At 43.5% G+C, this 20,161-nt stretch overlaps 2 protein-coding genes across 3 annotated transcripts in view; one reads left to right on the plus strand and one right to left on the minus strand.

Moving 5' to 3' along the window:
* The first annotated feature begins 280 nt into the window (after positions 1–280).
* Positions 281–4,044, plus strand: Rpl31 (ribosomal protein L31). The gene is made up of 5 exons (XM_069988546.1): positions 281–375; positions 733–839; positions 2,947–3,072; positions 3,557–3,669; positions 3,988–4,044. The coding sequence occupies exons 2-5, from the start codon at positions 733–735 to the stop codon at positions 4,017–4,019; spliced, it is 378 nt and encodes a 125-aa protein (XP_069844647.1). The 5' UTR covers positions 281–375; the 3' UTR covers positions 4,020–4,044.
* Positions 4,045–4,473: 429 nt separating this feature from the next.
* The window catches only part of Tbc1d8 (TBC1 domain family member 8), a 125,222-nt gene continuing 109,534 nt past the window's right edge, over positions 4,474–20,161 (minus strand). The window contains exons 13-20 of one of the 2 annotated variants that reach the window (XM_069988542.1): positions 19,615–19,744; positions 19,376–19,474; positions 18,439–18,507; positions 13,612–13,852; positions 12,457–12,522; positions 6,998–7,087; positions 6,689–6,786; positions 4,474–5,651 (exon numbers count right to left, since the gene is read on the minus strand). In XM_069988542.1, coding sequence (XP_069844643.1) covers positions 5,199–5,651; positions 6,689–6,786; positions 6,998–7,087; positions 12,457–12,522; positions 13,612–13,852; positions 18,439–18,507; positions 19,376–19,474; positions 19,615–19,744 — 1,246 coding nt within the window. In that variant the 3' untranslated portion in view covers positions 4,474–5,198. The remainder of the gene's footprint in view (positions 5,652–6,688; positions 6,787–6,997; positions 7,088–12,456; positions 12,523–13,611; positions 13,853–18,438; positions 18,508–19,375; positions 19,475–19,614; positions 19,745–20,161) is intronic. The other variant, XM_069988543.1, reaches the window with a different exon arrangement.

Consider the following 20,161-nt stretch of genomic DNA (forward strand, 5'->3'; position numbering starts at 1 on the left):
TCCCATTCACTGAAGCGCTTGGCGTTAAGTGGGCCTTCCCGAGACACCACCCAGACGGTACATGTTGAGAGAACGAAAGCGTAAAGGGTACCTTCTCTTCCTGGCCCTGTTCCTCGGAAGAGGCACAGAACCATTCCCCTCCCAGCTCCTCCGCAGACAGATCACGGTGCGCAACCGCGCCGGCGCAAGCCCCGCTTCCACCCGCCTCAGCGCGGCGGGCGCACTGTGTTTACGTCACAGCCTCAGCGTTCCCTTTTCCCTAGCCACGCCTCCTCCCCGCCTTTCGTCGCCAGGTGACCCGGAAGTCGTACTTGGATAGCGACTTTCCCTCCCACAATCCGTAGCGCTCTTCCTTTCCAACTTGGGCCCGGCAGAGTGAGTATGGGCGGTGGGGTCCGGGCTTGGGGAATCCTGCTCCATCCTCCCCTACGTGTGTGTTGGCTGGCACGGCGAGGCCTCTCTCGGGCCACCCGAGGGCTCCGCGTTCCCAGGAGTTGGGAACCCGCGCTGCTTGAAGTGTCTCCCCGATCCTGGAAGGGAGAATGGCCAGGCTGGAGTCGGAGCCGGCAGGGTTGCCAGGAGAGGCCCGGATACCCAGACGCTGGGTGGCGGGCCTAGTAGGGCGGCCGGGCCTGCTCAGATCCACGCCCGGCAGCGTGAAGCCACGCCGAGAGGGAGGGCTTGTCTCGGGCTTGTCCCACTCTGCTGAGCGTCCTTGTCGCCTGCATTTAGATGGCTCCTGCAAAGAAGGGCGGTGAGAAGAAAAAGGGCCGTTCTGCCATCAACGAGGTGGTGACCCGTGAATACACCATCAACATTCACAAGCGCATCCATGGAGTGTAAGTAGTCTGTTAATGGGCCTGCAGACCGGCTTGCTGCACCCCTGCGTCTCGTTATCCTTAGGACTCCCTGCCTCATTGTTTGAAAGCCTCATGGTCTAGAAATTACACTTTGCTCCAAGATGTATATTGCGTGTGTGGTTTGGAGTGTGTTGCTCTGAGGTAGTGGCTGCTAACGTGGGATTACGTGGAAGAAGCGATTTTTAAATATAGATGGGCTAAAAGGAGACGAAGGGAAAATAGACTCAAGAGTACTTATAGGTGGCAGGAAAGTTTAACTGGTTATTAGGAATAGCTCGACACAAATGTCGAGCCCCGAAAGTGAAGTAGGGTCTCTTTCCTTCTCTTGACACCTGTGGTGGCCTAAGTGGGGATGCCTGAACATGGGAGTCTACAGTTAATGGCAGTGTATGGTGAAGACCCCTGGCTGTTATGACCTTGGCAAGGTGAGAGTTGAGGGTGTTCTGGTTCCCAATTCTCGTCAGCAGTTTTTTCCCCTTGTCCACAGTGGTTACTGGTGAATGGAAACCAGATCTCTTGTATTCTTGAAGATTTCTTTCCTCTGTCACTCCCATCTCATTGAGACTTGAACTGAGAACTAGTGCACTACCAATTGAGCCACACCTCCAGCCCCAAAGTTGTTTTTAGTAGCAAAATACTGTGCCCAGCGAAAAACAGTTGTGTTAAAAGCTGCTGTAACTACCTTTTCTCGCCCCATTTTTAAGTGGGAGGTTATACTGATATGAACATGGGGGTGCTGCGTGAAAAGCCATTTGCGGAGATTTCTATGCTCATCCATCCCTTGGTAAACAACTGACAGTTCATTCTTGGGTGTCAACAGTAACTTTTCATTCTTCAGTAACTGTTCTCTGGTCCACATCTCTCTACAATGTGATGTAAGGGCCACAGTCCTTGTTCCTATCCATGCTTGGTAATTCCAATCACTGTCTCAAGCCTCAAATGTACCAGTTGCCATCTGATATTTCTTCTGCTTGGCTGAACAAGTGTCTCATAATTCAAACTCTAGTTTTTTTCTCTACCCCAATCTGATCCTCTAGTGCAGAGATCCAGGAATGTCTGGTTCATTGCTGTGTGAGGCTCTTTCAGGCCCTTCATTTGGTCTTTGACAAATGTGTGTTCCTCAGTTGCCCAGGCCCATCTGCCTATATTGATAATTTTGTGTGTCCCATGAATGATGTTGCAAATATTCAGGTATTTCTTGTCAGAAAATATTCTCAATCCTGGTTCTTGAGGGTTTCCTGTTTCACCCAGTCTTGTGCAACATTGGCTTCTTAAGGCTGTTTTCTCTTGATCCCACATTACCTGACCTATGTATTTTTGTACATAGTTCTCTTTCAGAAAGGCTGGTTTTCTTGTATCTGAACACTTTCCTCACAGTTAAGTAGTGACTCTTTATTTGCCCTGCTACTGTAACTTCTAAGCTTGTTTGGGCTTTAGAAATAGCTAGGGACTGGTAAGGATTGAACAATGTACAGTATTAGGATTATGGGGCACCCCTCTAGGATGTTTGTGCTCCCACACTTGGAGTGGCTTCATGAATGTTTTAATCTTTTCAACCTGTGTAAAGTTGTACTTTTCTTTGAAATATTTGAGTGCAAGGTTGGTGTCATACTTAAAATCCTCATGAGTGCTGAGATTACATGTGTGCACTACCAGGCCTAAGTTTATTTTGCATGTAACTGAAAGCATTAAATTTTAAGTGGATCAGTGCCTTTATTGTAAATAAAAGGATTACTAGTGCTAGACTTGGGTTTGGGATAAGTTTTAGTGTGTTTTGTGCTCTGAGAGTGCCTAAGATACCCAGAGCTCCACCAAATTGTTTTTGGTTCATATTTGCACACATTTCAGACCCCCTGGTCCATACATGCATACTGAATAGATTAATGGCCATGGAATTACCTGCCAAAAATACCATCTTGGAGCCTAATTCACTTAGATGGAAAAAGGTTATACTTCTTGTCAAGTGTGCATTCTAATTGCTTGTCTTTGCGTAGTGATTATAAATTGTCCCTGCCTAGTTTGTTTTATGGAAACAGCACTTCCCATGTATGTATTTTATATAATTTTGATTGCATTTGAATCTTAGGGGCTTTAAGAAGCGTGCTCCTCGTGCACTCAAAGAGATCCGGAAGTTTGCCATGAAGGAGATGGGGACTCCAGATGTGCGCATCGATACCAGGCTCAACAAAGCTGTCTGGGCCAAAGGAATAAGGTGCTAAAAACAGTGGCTCAAGGGTGACTGCCTCTGTAGGGAAGCCTGTATTAAAGGGTGGAGCTGAGACCTCATGAAGGAAACAGTAGTGTGTAGGTGGGGGGTATTTCAGAGACAGCAATGTAAGCATCACTGTTAAAGTGTGGGATAAATGCCTAGAATACCAGCAAGTGAAAATGGAGATTTAGGAGCTGTGCCACAAAAATCTAGTCCTGGAAGGCCTATCAGAAAGCATGCTTCTTGGCTGGGGGCAAGATCATTGGCCCTTCCCTCAAAGAGTGTTTATTTTGATCACTGCTGTAGGATGCAGGCATGCATCCTGAAACTACAGTGCTTAATCACTTGTATTTATTTTCAGAACAGATAAGTGGGTCAATGGGCAAAGAACAGGCTACTATCAGAACAAGGCTAAGGCTAAGGGTGTATGAGTAGAGCTTAGCAGGTTTCTGCAGGGAAGACGTTAGTGACAGAATTCTGTTCTTAGGAATGTCCCCTACCGGATCCGTGTGCGGCTATCTAGAAAACGGAATGAGGATGAAGACTCCCCAAACAAGCTCTATACTCTGGTAACCTATGTCCCTGTTACCACATTCAAAAGTAAGTTTCACTCTGTTCCACACCTTGCTTAAGTCAGACAAGAATGAGCCATTTTTAGCATATGTTCATTTTTGTATCCAAATACTATGCACTTGTTTGAATTCCTGATAACTTTCCAATAGGGATGAGCGGCGGGCATAATTTAAAAATTATATTACATAATTATAAAAAATTTGTCTTGATATGGAAAAATGCATAAATAATGGGTTGTAAGGACTTCATAAAAAGAAAACTTGGGAACATACTAGAAAGGATATTTGGGTGTGCAGCTATATAATTTGGTAAGTGTAAGCTGACTGGCTGTCATTTCTTTTGCAGATCTACAGACAGTCAATGTGGATGAGAATTAGTGTCAAATAAAGCTATAAAATTGCTTTTTATGTTTGGGGTTTCCTTTTTTTGTTAATGTAGTTCTCTAATACACTAATGTGATGCCTACTCTTAATGGAGAACTTTTGTGAGTTCTTATGCCTACCTAGTCCCATAACAGCTCAAAGCTTTTGTTGTTGTTGGTCATAGGGCCTGAAGGCCTGGGCGCTGTCCCTCAGCTCAAGCACCACTTCTGGCTTTTCTGCTTAGGTGGTGCTGAAGAATGAAACCCAGGGCTTTATGCATGCAAAGCAAGCACAAGGAGATTCTGACTTGAGAAACATTGCTGGAGGTAGCGGGGAGATTGGAAGGGTTAAACCAATACATAGTGCTCAGTTGCTTTGGGCCACTTGACACATGAAGAAAATGCAATGGCACATCTGCAGATTTAATTAAATAAATGGCAGCATGGTTTTAGTAGACCTTACCTTTAAAAAAATATATTTATTGTAAATTCTAACCTACCAGGGCCCTCAATTATTTGTTGAGCTTTCTAAAGGACCCTGCCTAGCATCCTGCACTGTTGACAACATAGATGATCAGGGCCTTGGCATGTCTATTCACTGATATAGCCTGCACCTTAAATCAGCACAAGGAAAAAGAAAAGTAATAAGTTGATATAAAAAGAATTCTTATTTAAAAACTCAGAGGCCAACATTGAAAGCATGATTTGTACACATTTTTGGAAGGACATATAAAGTGAATACAACCAAATACATTAAAATGGTTTCAATTACCAGCATTGAAACAAAATTAGTGCAAAAAAAGCCAAATACAATTGCACCCACAGTAGCTGAGATCTTGAAAGTGAACTTGATTCTTGAACAGTCCTGCTAGCATTCTGAGTGAAAGCAGCCTAGGGCTTTTCTTGTCCTTGGTTTTGTGAAGTATCTGACTGGTCTATCAGACATAGTTGTACTACTTAAATGAATCCAAAGTGAAACAAAGTCACGGTGTCAAGGGAGCTGATAGAAACTACCTACTGTCCAACTGACAAGGCTCGAGAATAAACAGTTGAGGTTCTATCAGTTCTGGGTATCCACGTGTCTAGCTAAAGTGGTTTCTGAAATTTGGGTCTGTAGTCTTAACCCAAAAAGAAGTAAACCCAGTCCATCCTTTGGTATAGCAACCTCCAGTGTGCTCCCTGCAGGCTTATCTTGCTACAGGTTATTCAGCTTGAGATCAGGCTGTGGTTGGTGGCTTGTTTCAAAAGTTTTGAGGCTGTACTGATTAATCTTAGCATTTTCAAGTTTGGATTTAATGTCTAGTGGCTTTTCGAAAAAGTTGACTAGCGACTGTTCAGTAAGAAGTGATGCCAAAACATGTTCAAGGGAAACGGTCCAGTCCCCTTCTGCCTCAGGAAATGCCCGGGAGTCCTGAGGAGTCTTCCCAGTGTCCACAAACACGGAGTCTTGCTCAGGAGAAGGAGCTGAAGCCTGCAGCTCCTCTGCACACTCCTGGGAGCAGCTTCCTGAGCTGCTGCTCCGCTGGCCTACTTCCCCAATCTGCAGCAGCAGTGTGGTGACTGTGGCAATGGCTTGGTACAAGTCATTTTCTTCTGGATCCTTGTGGAACATGCTGTACAAAGTCTTGCAGAACTGGATAAACTCTCTCTAGAATAGTAGAATACACATAAGCAGAAGGAAAAGATGAGTTTGGAGTTTGGGGCAGTTTTTTTTTTTAATGACAGACTTTGAAGGGGAAAATCCACATAGCCCAACCTGGCTTTGATCTCTGGCTTAGCCAGAATTAAAGGTGCACATTACAACTGGCTGTCAAGTAGTCTGCACACACATTGGTGTAGGCTATTTGTAGAACCCACTCTTAAAGGTAAGACAAAAATGTTGAAAATGTTAAGTAAAATTGTGCCTCACTCATGGAATAGATCTAAAGTTGCAAAATGAAGACAGTGGTGCTTGTGTTTCTTGGAGGACAACTGTGCTGAGATTGAGATGAGGGATGTAAGCTGCCTCAGGTAGGATCTAGCTACAAGTTACTAAGGGGTTGGGAAAGTACACTTGAATAATTTGAGATCCACAATTTTGAGAAAGAAAAGGAAGATAATGATTTGTATCAAGACTACTGGAAAGGGATTTATTTCATATTTGGTGTTCAGCCTTTAGTATAGATAGTTCCAGTAGGGTTTAACTGACCCATACATATTCAAGGGAAATCTGAACATCTCCTCAGTAAGCAGCAGTATTTCTCATCTGTGAAGACATCACAAGATGTCTTAGAAACAACCCCAATGGAAAGATACTCCACCTGAAACAGCTCAGTGGTAGAGCACTTGCTTTGCATGAGACCCTGGGTTTGGTTGGGGGTGCAGGTGGGTCACGCCTATAATTCTACCTATTGGGAGGCTGAGATCTAAGGATCAAAGTTCAAGGCCAGGCAAGAAAGGCTATGAGACTATCTCTAGGAAACTACTCAGAAAAAAGCAAGAAATGGTGCTGGGGTTCAAGTAGAGCTCCAGCTTTTAGCAAAAACCTTGGACAGTGCCCGGGCCCTGGTTTCAAGCTCCAGGACTGTAAAGGGGATGGGTGTGGGGAGGCGGGAATCCTGGACTTGGGAAGTAAAGGGACCTGTACTTTATTATTGGTGAAATCATTTCGCCGAATAGTTCATTCTCGTACAATAAAGTTCATACCTGGCTCATTTTGGGCAACTCTTTCTCAGCTTTATCTTTTTCTTTGGCTAAATCCTTAATCATCTGCTTCAGCTGCTTCTGATAATCAACTGAATCACCTTGAGAAAAGAAAGGCAATGATTTAAGTTCTATGAAGGCAAGAAAACAAAAGAGTAAGGGGGAATTCCACAAAGCACGATTTGTACAGTTGAAAGCAAGGATTCCAATGAAGAGTGCTTTTACATCTTACCATAGGTCAATTCTATCCATGTACCTGAGGGCCTTTAGAGAAATAGACTGCTGGTGCAGGTAATGAAAGCAGGTACGTACCATTGGGCTTCCCCAAAACCAAGGGTCTTGATGTGGATAGCAGAGGATTTTTCAATGGTGACTGGCTATCTCGATCATTTTCAGTAAGTGCTAAAAAGAAAAGAGATTTACGTTCAATTTTATGTGTAACCAAAATTGACAATAGCAACTAAAACAACTAACACCAATAATTCATACTCTGGGCTGGAGAGTTCACATGCAACGCCCACAAACCTAAATGCAGTTTCCCATATGATGCTATTAATTTACCATAGCTGATGTGGAAAGAAACATTCTCTAAAACACCAGGCAGTATGATACGTACAGAGAGGTACATATAAAACAAGACGTTGACTATCTGTGTAGCAGAACAATTGGTTATAATTCTGTCTTGACAATTACTTCCGTATAGCTGCATGTCTACATTTAGATGATAGAACAGCTGAAGTGAGTCTTACAATTTTGTACCGGGACCCTTATATATTGTTGGTAGAAATGTAAAGTGGTTGGAAAATATCACTTCCCCAGCTACCATCTGACTCCACTCAATATCTATCCAAACTGAAGTCATGTTCAAACAAACTACACAAATGTTCACAAATCACTGCATGAGTAAAGATACTGGAATGTATGGCCATAGAAAGGAGTAAGCCATTACAATCCATGTTAGAACATGGATGGAATCTTGGAAACGGTGAAAGAAGCCAGGCACACAGTGCATCTTTTCCACCTATAGGAATAGGCAAATCCAGAGTCAGGAGGTTACTGCCCCTGCTAAGAGGGTAGAGCAATGAAGAGGTCTGGAAATTACATAGAAATAAAAAGCTGACTGATAACTATACACATCATTGTATAGGTAACTTGAATGGTATGTGATTTAGCTCAGTAAGTCCATTACAAAATAACCAGGTTTGGCAAGGAAAATGCCTTTAAATTTACAACTTAATGATAAAGGTAAAATTCAGTTGTAATTCAAGGAACTTCCATAAGATGGCACCAGAGCTTTTTAATGGCTACCTTCACATCAAGAGTTTTAGGGTAGGGCTTTTTTCCCCTATGACCAACATACTAAGTCTAGTTTCCACAGTGTTTTCTAAAATAAGTTTTATCTGGTGTGCTTGAGAATCTAGAAACGTATAAGTCTGAAGGGTACTTGAGCAGTCAGGTGGGAATTTTCTAGGTAAGACACTGGGATAGAAAAGCTTGATACTCCACTGACATGCCATAACAGAAGAACCAACAAACACAATGTAGTGGGAACAGGATGATTAGTGGGGGGATAAACTCCCAATATCCTCAAGAAGCAGGATGAGTCGGCCATACCATATCACAGAAAAAGGTACCTTAGGAAGTGGTACTGTAGCTCAAGTGGTAGAGCACTAGCCTTCAGCTAAAGAGCTGAGGGACAGAGCCCAGGCCCAGAGTTCAAGCCCCACGGCCAACAAAAAAAAATTCTAATTGAGAAAAAGGCACCTTAGATGAGAAACTGGAATCTAATACATCAGGGATAAAAGCACTGTGCTTATACAGAGTCTATAGTTTTAATCTCAAGTGAGAAATTTGAATTTTTATAGATGTGACCTTATGCTTACATAGCATTAAGGCATTTGTGTCCACACTTTTTAAGTCTGTTAATACAAACCATTTCGTGTGCTTGACTTCTTGACCAAGCTTTCTTTGAGCAGCAAATGCTCTTGGTTCTGTATAAGACCTCAAATCTATCTCTTCACATAGTGCTAAACAAAGACTGGAAGAACTCAGAGTTCTAGAATTAATACAGAAAAATGACGTTAAACAAGTGCTCTTCCACTGAGCCACCCTACCAGCAAGAACATTTCAGGTGGATGAGACCAGCAGGGAACCTTTGGAAGAGCTACTTTATACACAAAGTGACATCTGCCATGAACCTCAGTGCTTCTAGAAAGGAAGTCAAGTGTCAGGAGCCCTGCTCTTCCCCCTACAGATCTCCCTGTGTGGTCCTTCCTGCCCAATGTAGCATTCTCTCTAGTTCATTTGCTGGTTCTTCCTAATGAAAATAAAATGTGCCAAATGACCAACATCTGTAGTTTCACAAGTCTGCAATGGAAACTCAAGATTTCAATCTTCTGGAATATTCTACATGGCACCTGATGAGTTTCAAGTCACCTCAAGATACTTTTCTAGCTCCTTTGTGACATAATACTGCAATTACCACTGTGCCAATACAGGAACTCTTCCAGAATGCAGATGCCTCAAGTATTTGCTCCTCAATGCCTCCCAAGCTGCGTCACAGACCTGTCTGGCTAAGCTCACAGAAACCCTTGTAAGACTGAGGCAAAGGCTAAACTTTCTTGGTGCCAAGTGAGCATCTGTGGTAAGTGCTCAATGGATTCACTGCCTCCTGCCCAGGACCTAGAGGCCCAAGAAAATTCTTGAGATGCACCAACTCAAAATTGAGGTAATCCTCATTATCTTTGTTAGTAACTTTAAATTTTGACTTTAAATTTTTCTCCCTGAGGAGTATGTTTGTCCCACAAATTAAAAAGTGAGTCATTATGGTGGAAAGCAAATATATGCTAAAACTCTACTTAAATGAGCCAAGAGCTGATGGCTTACATCTAAGCTACGCAGGAAGCTAGATCTGAGGATCATGGTTCAAAGTCAGATCAGGCAGAAAAGTCCTTAAGACTGACTACCAAGAAAGCTGGAAGTGCAGCTGTAGCTCAAATGATAGAGTAACCTTGAACAAAAAAGCTAAGGGAAAGCACACAAGCCTTGAGTTCAACCCTCACACCAAAAATAAAATAGCCTACTTAAATGAGATGTACTTAAAAGTACTTGATGGCCTTAGGAAGTTACCTCAAATTACCTCAAATATTAAATAATTTATCAACTCTTCCTTTCCATTTAACAATTTGAAGCCAATCATATACTATAAACACTATCATCATGTATGTTAAGGCTTTGAACTACTGATTTTCAAGGCTGGAGGTCTATAAATGCTGTTAAGAAGTATAATTAAATGCCCTTTAGGAATACTAATTGTAATTTGGAACAGTAATTAACAGTACATTAACTATCAAGAATAAAAAGATAAATCTGGGCGCTGGTGGCTCACACCTGTAAGCCTAGCTACTCAGGATGCTGAGATTTGAGGCCTGCAGTTCAAAGGCAGCTCAGGCAGTAAAGTCCATGAGACTCATCTCCAGTAAACTACTGGAGCTGGAAATAGTGCTGTGGCTCAAAGTGGTAGAACACTAGCATTGAGCACAAAGAAGCTTAGGGATAGCAGCTAGGCTAAATTCAAGCCCCAGGACCAGCAAAAAATAAAATATGCCAATATTTAAAATATGATAGAAATGCTGAGATATCTATGTAATTCTTCCTACATCCATGAGCTCTTTCTTTTTCTTTCTTTCTTTCTTTCTTTCTTTCTTTCTTCCTTTCTTCCTTTCTTTCTGTTTTTGCTGGTCATGGGACCTGAACTCTGGGCCTGGACGCTGTCCCTCAGCTCTTCAGCTCAAGGCTAGCACTCTACCACTTGAGCCACAGCACCACTTCCAGCTTTTTCTGCTTATGTGCTGCTGAAGAATTGAACCCAGGGCCTCATGCATGCAAGGTAGACATTCTACCACTGAGCCACCTTCCCAGCCCTGAGCAGTTTATTCTTTAAAAATCAAGATAAATAAGGAGGATGAGCTCCAGTGCCTCATGCCTCTATATCCTAGCTGTTCAGGTTGAGATCTGAGAGAAGATTGTGGTTCAAAGCCAGCCCCAGCAGGAAAGTCTGTGTGACTCCTATCTCCAATTAAACAGCAAGAAGCTGAAGATGAAAGTGTAGCCCAAGTGGTAAAGTGCCAACCTAAGTAAAAATGCCAAGAGACTGGAAGTCCCTGAGTTTAAGCCCCAAGCACTGGCACCAAAAGAAAAAGAAAAAATTAAGATAAAATAATTGAAAAAAATACAATCCATCATGTTCTAGTTAGGAACTGTAGATGTGGATGGGAGATGGGGGTGGTTATGAAAAACAGATAAGGAATATAAAAAGAACTGGCATGTCTTCTAAGTCATTTGAAAACATTTGTGAGAAGAGCAAATTAAAACACAGTAACTGAAATAGACATGAAAAACAGAACTTAGTCAATGCTAAGCAATTTGTAGTCTAAAATAACCACCATCCATTAAAGTAATCCTTAATGGGTCCTTGGGAAGGTAAAGGAGGGGCTGTGGATGATCAGTAAAGCTCTCTGAGAATCATATCCTAAAAATATCATATGCCAATTCAACTGTGGCTCGATTCCAGTGCTGTGCTTAGAAAGCCCACAAATAGCATACATGTATGTTTTCAATTTTTTATACACATTTCTAATAGCTGTCAGAGGCACCAGGATCTCATGGCCCCTGAAAACGATAGCCCACCTCCTTCTAAGACTCCTTGCTGAACTTTGCCTGGGCACCATCCAACACCAGGACCACAGCACTGGCCTGTGGGACTCTCCTACTTATAAAGATCAAAGACCTAAGAGTTCTATTGTTCTCATTCCTGCAATAACAAGTCTCACTCCATGGGTTTCAAAATTACTTGATTTGTTCCCAAACACCACTGCATAAAGTTGAAGGAATATAATCTCCTGTACTGGAAAAATGAAATAGTGCTTCAACAACAGTTACCTAAACTGGCTACTCAGGAGACTGAGATCTGAGGATCATGGTGTGAAGTGGCCCAGGCAGAAAAGTCTATAAAGACTCTCTCTTATTTATTAACCAGCAAAAAGCTGGAAATGGAACTATGGCTCAAATGGTAGTGGTAGAGCCCCAGCCTTGAGTGGAAAAGTACCAAGCAAGACTGCAGAAGCTCTGAGTTTAACACCCTAAAACTGGCTCCCGCACACACACAAACCCACACAGCAGCCTAAAGTAACCACTATCCATTATAGTGATCCAAGTCTTACTCCCAGCATCTCTGCCTCATTAATAGTTCTCAAGTTAGTGGTTGAGCAGTCTGGCTTACCAGACTATGACCAAGTCACCAAATCACACCAGTACATGGTGTGCTGAGCCCTGCAGATGATGCTCACACATACTCAAGCCTGGCAGCTCCTGCCACAGAATACACAGAGCTAGAAATCTGTGATCTACAACCCAATTATAACATTTGTTGCCCCACTTCTAAATGAAATGTAGCCCGGTGCCTATGGCTCATGCCTGTAATCCTAGCTACTCAGGAAGCTGAGATCTGAGGATCGCGGTTCAAAGCCAGCCCGAGCAGGAAAAGTCCGTGAGACTTATCTCCCATAAACCACTAGAAAACTGGAAGTGGTGCTGTGGCTCAAGTGGTAGAGTATTCACCTTAAGCTGAATAGCACAGGGACAGCGCCCAGGCCCAGAGTTCAAGCCCCACAACCGACAAAAATAAATAAAAAATGAAATGTATAAAAATAAGGTCAGCATCATGCACAAAGCCAACCTTGTAATTGATTTTTCGACTTGGATTTTCTTACCTGGAGGGATATGAAGCCTGTACAGCAGTTTAATTTTCTCATTCATTTCTCCATTATACATAATATCTGTAAGAATTGTAAAGAGAAAGCGAAAATTCTGAATACAAATGTTTAAAAGTGCATGTGGCAAACGATCCAAACTCACTATGGTAAGACAACTCCGGAAGGTCTATGCTGTTGCCCCATCCATCACACCACGCTGCAAGTGTAAACATTAAGAGCAATGGCTGGTGGCTGAGCTACAAGGCAATGTTGCTTGGCCTTGTACTTTTCAAAAGACACAGGCTAGGAACATAGCTTCCAACAAGTTCCTCATACAGCCTGGACCAAGACAGTCCTGAGACGAGTCAGCAGAATGAAAGGTTAAAAATGCAAAATCAAAGCCAGGCACTGGTGGCTCACATCTGTAATCCTAGCTACTCAGTAGGCTGAGATCTAAGAATTGCTGTTCAAAGACAGCCCAGGGCAAGAAAGGCAGTGGAACTATGGCTCAAGTGGTAGAGCATTAGCCTTGAGCAAAAAGGCTCAGAGACAGTGCTCAGGTCCTGAGTTCAAGTCCCATGACAGACAAAAAAAAAGTATAATCACTGGGTTCACACCTATAATCCTGGCTACTCAGGAGGCTGAGATCTGATGATTGCAGTTCAAAGCAACCAGGCAGGAAAGTCTATAAGACTCAACCACCAAAAAGCTGAAAGTAGACTGCCAGGCACTGGTGGCTCACACCTGTAATCCTAGCTACTCAGGAGGCTCAGGTCTGAGGATCACAGTTCAAAGCCAGCCCAGACAGGAAAGTCTGTGAGACTCTTATCTCTAGTTAACCACCAGAAAACCAGAAGTGGCATTGTGGCCACTGTGGCGAGTAGAGCACTCGCCTTGAGCTGAAGAGGGAGTTCAAGCCCCACAACCGATCCCCCCCACAAAAAAAGCTGATAGTAGAACTGTGGCTCAGGTGGTAGAGCCCCAACTTTGAGTGCAAACACTAATAGACAGTGCCCACGCCCTAGTTCAAGCCCTAGTACTGACACAAAAATAAATAAAATTACAAAACTATGTCAGGCAGTTCCTTGGACCTGCTCTCACAAGTCACTTCTGTTTTCAGACCTGCTCAAATCAACTTGAGGCACAAGGACACCCCCCCACCCCAAGTCATACCTAGACAGCTCACAAATGCCTTGAATTCCAGGAGCTGATCCATGTTGTCGTCGAGGAGCCTGAACGTCCTCTCAGCAAGGATCTCTGTATGGGCCCCACAGGTCCATGGTGAAACCAGTTGGAACAGATGTGCAAACTGCCGGGCATCTATGCGGTATTGCTCAGCATAGGGCCTGCTAGGGTCATGACGTGAGGCCACAGGCCTGGGCTGCTCCCAGTAACAGCTCATCATGTGTTCTCTCTGGAGACAGAGGAGAAAAGAGCTGTGACCCATGTATCAGAGCCAAGGCCAACCCAACCTTCCTCAAGGCTGTGTGGTCTCATGAACTGCTGTTCATGAGCATAAATCATCTCACCACTCTAGCCAGACTACCTGTGTGAAAATGGAATTTTAGCTGGGTGCCCATTACACATGCCTGTAATCCTAGCTACTCAGGAGGCTGCAACCTAGAAGATCACAGTTTGAAGCCAGCCCAGGCCAAAAAAAAAATATATCTATAAGACTCTATCTCCAGTTAAAAGCAAAAAGCCAGCTATGTACAATTTTTAAGTTGGAATAGGCAAGTTGAAGACCTGGGAATGGTCCTGAAACTAACACACTCCAAACTGGCCATGTCACTGAGGAATGGTTGACTTAAATGAAACATCTGCACAAGCTCTTTTCCCTGGACAGCTTAGTTGGCAAAAGTCTGAAAAGGTTATCAATAACTGTAGTTCTTTTCAATTCAATTCCTTCTATTACCTAGATGCAAGCCAAAATGCAAAATTTACAATTACAGAATATACAGTATATTCCTCATAATCACATTCTTTAAGTAGTCATTCCAGAATGAATAGAGGTACCCTAACAAGTGTTAGGTGTGAAACAAAGGTCTGTTAGGTTTTGTTTTTTCTTTCTGTTGGTCATGGGGTTTGAATTCAAGGCCTGGGCGCTGTCCCTGAGCTCTATTTTGCTCAAGGCTAGCACTCTACCACTTTGAGCCATAGTTCCACTCCTGCTTTTCTAGTAGTTAATTGGAGGTAAGAGTTGCTGGACTTTCCTACCAGAACTGTGATCCTCAGATCTCAGCCTCATAGGTAGCTAGGATTACAGTGGCCGGCAAGTTTTCATTCTTAGAACCCCTAAGCACACTGTGAATTTCCATGTATATTTCTGCGCACTATCATGCTAAAGACCTTTAACAGTCTGCCCAGAAGAAAACAGTTGTAATATACTGGTTAAGGACTAATATATCTTACACAGACTCACAGAAAAACATATCACTGAACAGACCAAAGCTATGAATAGGTGTGCAATTAGCCAGCAAACTTAGGAAACAGTATTCAACATATAGCAAATACATTTGAATTCAAATGAAATGTGATTTTCTGCCCAGATAGCATTATTTCAAAAAGATCCAAGACATCATGCACTCCTTGGAGTGCATGAGGAGGAATGAGGGAAATGAGACACTTCCAGTGGAACTGTGATGGGACTAAAATTTGGTATGTACATATCCCTTGACCCAAATTTCACCCAGTTTCACCTAGGGAATTCATTCTTTAGAAATAACAGAACCAGGGCCAGAGAAATGCATGGCATGCTTGGCCAACCACTGTTCACAAAGTAGCAAAGACAGGAAACAATGTAAAAATATTCCTTAGAATAAGGAAATAAGCCTAAACACCTTAGGCTTAGGGGAGAATAAAATGAAGTGAAGGAGTGGACTTGACAAACCTTATTTATAAAACGGTGTACTTATTTCCACGTGGTCCTTTTCTTGAAATTCAAAGGTCAAAAGGTAAAACCCACCTGGAGGGTACCATATCCCACAGGGCTCAAACAAGTCTCAAAATACTACCAAGTTAAGACTGGTGAAGCTATGGAAATTCAGAGCTGGAGACTGGAGGAAAGGTCTGGGAAGGCTGTTGAGAGGGTCGAGGCCTCCCTGCTGACAATGGGATTAGAGCTCTTATCTATTTTCCTTGACTTTCCCTTAGAAATACATTTTAAAAATTATCTTGTACTTACAGTGTTTGGGTGTTTTGTTTTGGATTTTGTTTGTGGTGTTGCCCTACACTTGTAAGGCTAACTACAAACATGAAAGTCATACATTTTTTCATAGGAAAGACAGAACTAGAAAATAACAGTTGACAGTTTTTTTTAAATACTCTTTCTTATGAAATACAAACAGTGTGGTATACACCAAAATTCACCTTTACTGTTAATTTAAACACATACTTTAAAATATAGAAGCTTAGATTTTTAAAACCACCTTTTGTGCCAAATAAAGAACAGTTAATCCTAAATAAATGAGCATTTTTAACCTTACAAGAAAAACTTCACCTGGGCACTAGTTGGTTTATGCCTGTCTAGCTACAAAAGAGGCTGAAATCAGGAGGACAGGGGCTTGAGGTTAACATGGGGGCACATACATGAGACCCCTTTCTCAACATTAGCTTGGTACACCTATCATCCCAGCTTTGTAAGATAGGCTGAGACTGAGAGGATCCAGGGCTAACCTGGAAGAAGTTTTGAGACTCCATCTCAACAGAAAGAAGCTGTGCCTGGTGGTATGCATCTATCATCCGAGCTATGATGAGAAGCCTAAAATAGGTGAATCATGGACTCGGCCTTTCTTGAGCAGGAAGTGAAACTATCTCAAAAATAAGTGGGAGCTGGGAAGGTGGCTCAGTGGTAGTAGAGTGCTTGCCTTGCATGCATGAGGCCCTGGGTTCGATTCCTCAGCACCTAAGCAGAAAAAGCCAGAAGTGGCACTGTGGCTGAAATGGTAGAGCTCTAGCCTTGAGCTGAAGAGCTGAGGGACAGCACCCAGGCCCAGAGTTCAGGCCCCATGACTGACCAAAAAAAAAAAAAAAAGCAGGATTAGCAAGAAATGTGGCTTAGTGGTAGATGATTACCTATCATGCATAAGACCCTGGGTTCCATTCCTTGGTAACACACACACACACACACACACACACACACACACACACACACACACACACACACACACACACACACACACACACACACACACACACACACACACACACACACACACACACACACACACACACACAAATAAGCTGGGTGTCAGTGGCTCATGGCTATAATCCTACTTACTCAGAAGGCTGTGATCTGAGAATCACAGTTAGAAGCAAGCCCAGGCAGGAAGTTTGAAATTTATCTCCAATTAAGCAGCAAAAAAAAAACTGGAAATGGAGCTGTAGCTCAAGTTGTAGAGCATTAGCCTTGACCAATAAAAACTCAGGAACAGCACCTAGGCCCTGAGTTCAAGCCCCAGTATAGAGGGGAAGGGGAGGCACCTAAAACCTTTATACCTTTTTTTCCTGCTCTTTCTCCAATATTCCCTATTTTTTCCCTCTTGAATAGCCAGAGACTAATTTGGAGGGTGGGGGTTAGGATACCAAATTATCTTTGACTTTGTATTTTGTCTTCATACAAAGGAAATGATCAAGCTTCCACAGATTTATTATATGCAATCTTGACCAAGAAAGGTCAAAACAGTAATAAAAATTTTAAAAAAATTTCAAAAATAAAAATTCCTATTTCCCAACTTGAGTAATACAGCTCAGTTAATATGGAGAGGGTCTCAGTCAGCCCTGGGTTGTCAATTGTTTAAGTTGTTCTGTGATCTGCTTAATTTTGTGAAAAAAATCTACCTTATAAAACAGCAAATGGTGTCCCCCCAAAACAAGGTAAGCATGAATGTGCTTAACTGAAGTGATAAGGGAACCACTGAGATTTGTTGAAAGGCAGAGTGTCTTTAACAGAAGCTGGATAGAGCTGTGAATGGAGCATCTGCAGTACAATGCTGAGCTTCATGCATCCTGATCATGCACCTAAACAGTGGTCTCTAGGTACTACATACCTGCACATACTAAGGGTCTGCTGTATGTGTATTGTATGAATGATTTTTTTAAGTGTATTGAGTGTGAAGCTTAGAAAGGTCCGTGTTTATGGTAGATTGGCAACCTGCAAACATTCGCATAGTGTGGAATAGGAAGACCAGATCCCTATAATCCTAGCTATTTATGAGGCTGAGATCTGAGGACTGCAGTGTGAAGCAGTCCTATTAACTACCTAAAAGCTGGAAGTGGAGCTGTGGCTCAAGTGGTAGGGCACTAGCCTTGAGTGAAAATCTAAAGGACAGCACCCAGACTCTGAGTTCAAACCCCAGGACTGACACACACACACACACACACACACACACACACACACACACACACACACACACACACACAGATCGTTGTGCAAGATGTGAGCTCAATGAGCTCAGCACACACACACACACACACACACACACAGATCGTTGTGCAAGATGTGAGCTCAATGAGCTCAGAGCACACACACACACACACACACACACACACACAGATCGTTGTGCAAGATGTGAGCTCAATGAGCTCAGCACACACACACACACACACACACACACACAGATCGTTGTGCAAGATGTGAGCTCAATGAGCTCAGAGCACACACACACACACACACACACACACACACACACACACACACACACAGATCGTTGTGCAAGATGTGAGCTCAATGAGCTCAGAGCACTTGCTCCAGGGCCACACAGGTCCTGCTGAAGATGCGCAGGACTCCCTGGCCCCTCCCTCCCAGATGCCAGGCAAGGGCCTGTTGGTATTCACAGGGTTCCATTGAGAGGTTTCTGTGCAGAACCATGCAGGCAAACCAGCTCCAACCTCAAGTGCCACAGAAGGGCCACAGGGCCCTCCAGGCAGCCTCAAGCCCACCTTGAGCAGGCTGGGCCTGTTTCAGAACCAGGTTCTCCATCGGTTCCCAGACTGACATACCTTAAATAAGTCATAGAGCTCCTCTAGGTCTTCAGGAAGAATCGAGACTTCTGGGATAACAACACGGAGCTTAAGGAAAGAAGAAACATTGGCAGGGTAAATTCCAGGCTTGTACTTCTGGAGAAATGGAGCCCTCTGAGTAGGGGACATGGGAGGCACAGGCTCACAGGCTCGTCTCCCAGAGATCGTAATACCCCTTCCTTTCTAACACCCAGATGACCCTGCAGCATCTATCCAGATGTTGTCTTCAACCTCTGTCCAGCTCCCAAGAGGTGCTTCCAGGCAAAGGGAGGCAGCTTTAATGGAGGGAAGAGTCCAGCAGAGGCCCAGTGTGGACAGGAAGATGGCTCTGAATGGAGCACTTGCTGCATGTTTCACACTGCATCTCATCTAAGTCTATGCTGGAGGTGTCAGCTCTAGTTTACAACTTGGGAAACTCAGGCTCCTGGTAGTTTATGGCTCACCATCAGAGTCCCAAATCCCATGCAGTTTCTATACTATGTCACCTCCATTAAAGTTTTAGTACATTGGAGGGGAGGAAGGAAAGGAAGAATAAAGGAAGAGGAAGAAGGAAAGAATAAGCTGGCCTGTGGGGTAGGAGGGAGGGTAGGTAGGTACTGGGGCTTGAACTCAAAGCCTCATGTTTTCACTTGGCTTTTTCATTCAAGGCTAACGCTCTAGCTCTTCAGCCATAGCTCTACTTCTGGCTTTTTGGTGGCTAATTGGAGAAGAGAGTCTCAAGGACTTTCCTGCCTTGGCTGGCTTCAAATTGTGATCCTCACATTTCAGCCTCTTCAGTAGCTAGGATTACAGGCATGAGCTACCAGCAGCCTGTCTAAGCTAAGCTGGCCTTTTTATGTGCCATCACCTATGAGAGCCAGACTTCCAGGCAGCTCCTGAATCCCACCAGCACAGTTGAGAGGTGCCCTCTGCTCACCACATTCTGCTTGGTGGTGTCCTCGTGGCCTTGTAGGACTCTGATTCTGTGCTTGCAGCGCAGGTGTTCAATCTGCTCCACAGACTGGTTCCCAAATTTCTATAAGGACACAAAGGATCCACTTACTCAGAGTCTCTGCTGTGCCCCAAGGAAACAGGAAGTTACCAAGGAACCTTCCCTGTAGGTCCCCCTGCCAGGAGAAGAGAAGGACACTGGAGGCTTGGTCAGGGCTCTCATACCTCATAAGAGTCTCGGATGAGGTCAGCAATGTCAGTCACAGGATAGGGCTCCTGGTCATCGGAGAAAAAGGCATGGTGGCTGCTAATGGGAGGCCCAGGGCTGTCTTCATTTTTAATGTGATCTAGAAACCTGAGCATACCTTCAGTTAAAGGCATGTCTCCCCTCATCCAGGAACCACACACCACATGCTACCTTCACAGAGGCACTGGGCTTGTCTCCACCACTCCAGTTAGCTAAAGAGCAACATTTCTCCTAGTGTCTCCCAGCACTGTTCAAGGTCACAGAGTCCATCTAAGACTCAACATTTAGCCTCCTACCCTATGATCCAACAATAATACTCTTGGGCATTTATCCAAAAGACTGCATGTCAAGATACAGTAAAGATACTGGCACAACTATGTTCACTGCTGCACTATGCCAAGACATGGAAACAGCCCAAATGACCCTCAATGGATCTAAACAAAAATGATAGCTCATCATTTGTATGGAAATGGATGGATTTGAAAAAAATTGCCAAGTGAAGTGAGTCAGGTTCAGAGACACAAA

Source organism: Dipodomys merriami, unplaced genomic scaffold, assembly GCF_024711535.1.
Source record: "Dipodomys merriami isolate MVZ:Mamm:240054 unplaced genomic scaffold, mDipMer1.0.p SCAF_36, whole genome shotgun sequence".
Lineage (NCBI taxonomy): Eukaryota > Metazoa > Chordata > Mammalia > Rodentia > Heteromyidae > Dipodomys > Dipodomys merriami.

Bases quoted from the DNA above. Each gene is read 5' to 3' on its own strand.
- Rpl31 (XM_069988546.1), top strand. From the start codon at position 733: ATGGCTCCTGCAAAGAAGGGCGGTGAGAAGAAAAAGGGCCGTTCTGCC. The intron at 840-2,946 runs GTAAGTAGTCTG...TTTGAATCTTAG, and splicing joins CACAAGCGCATCCATGGAGT to GGGCTTTAAGAAGCGTGCTC. The intron at 3,073-3,556 runs GTGCTAAAAACA...TTCTGTTCTTAG, and splicing joins GTCTGGGCCAAAGGAATAAG to GAATGTCCCCTACCGGATCC.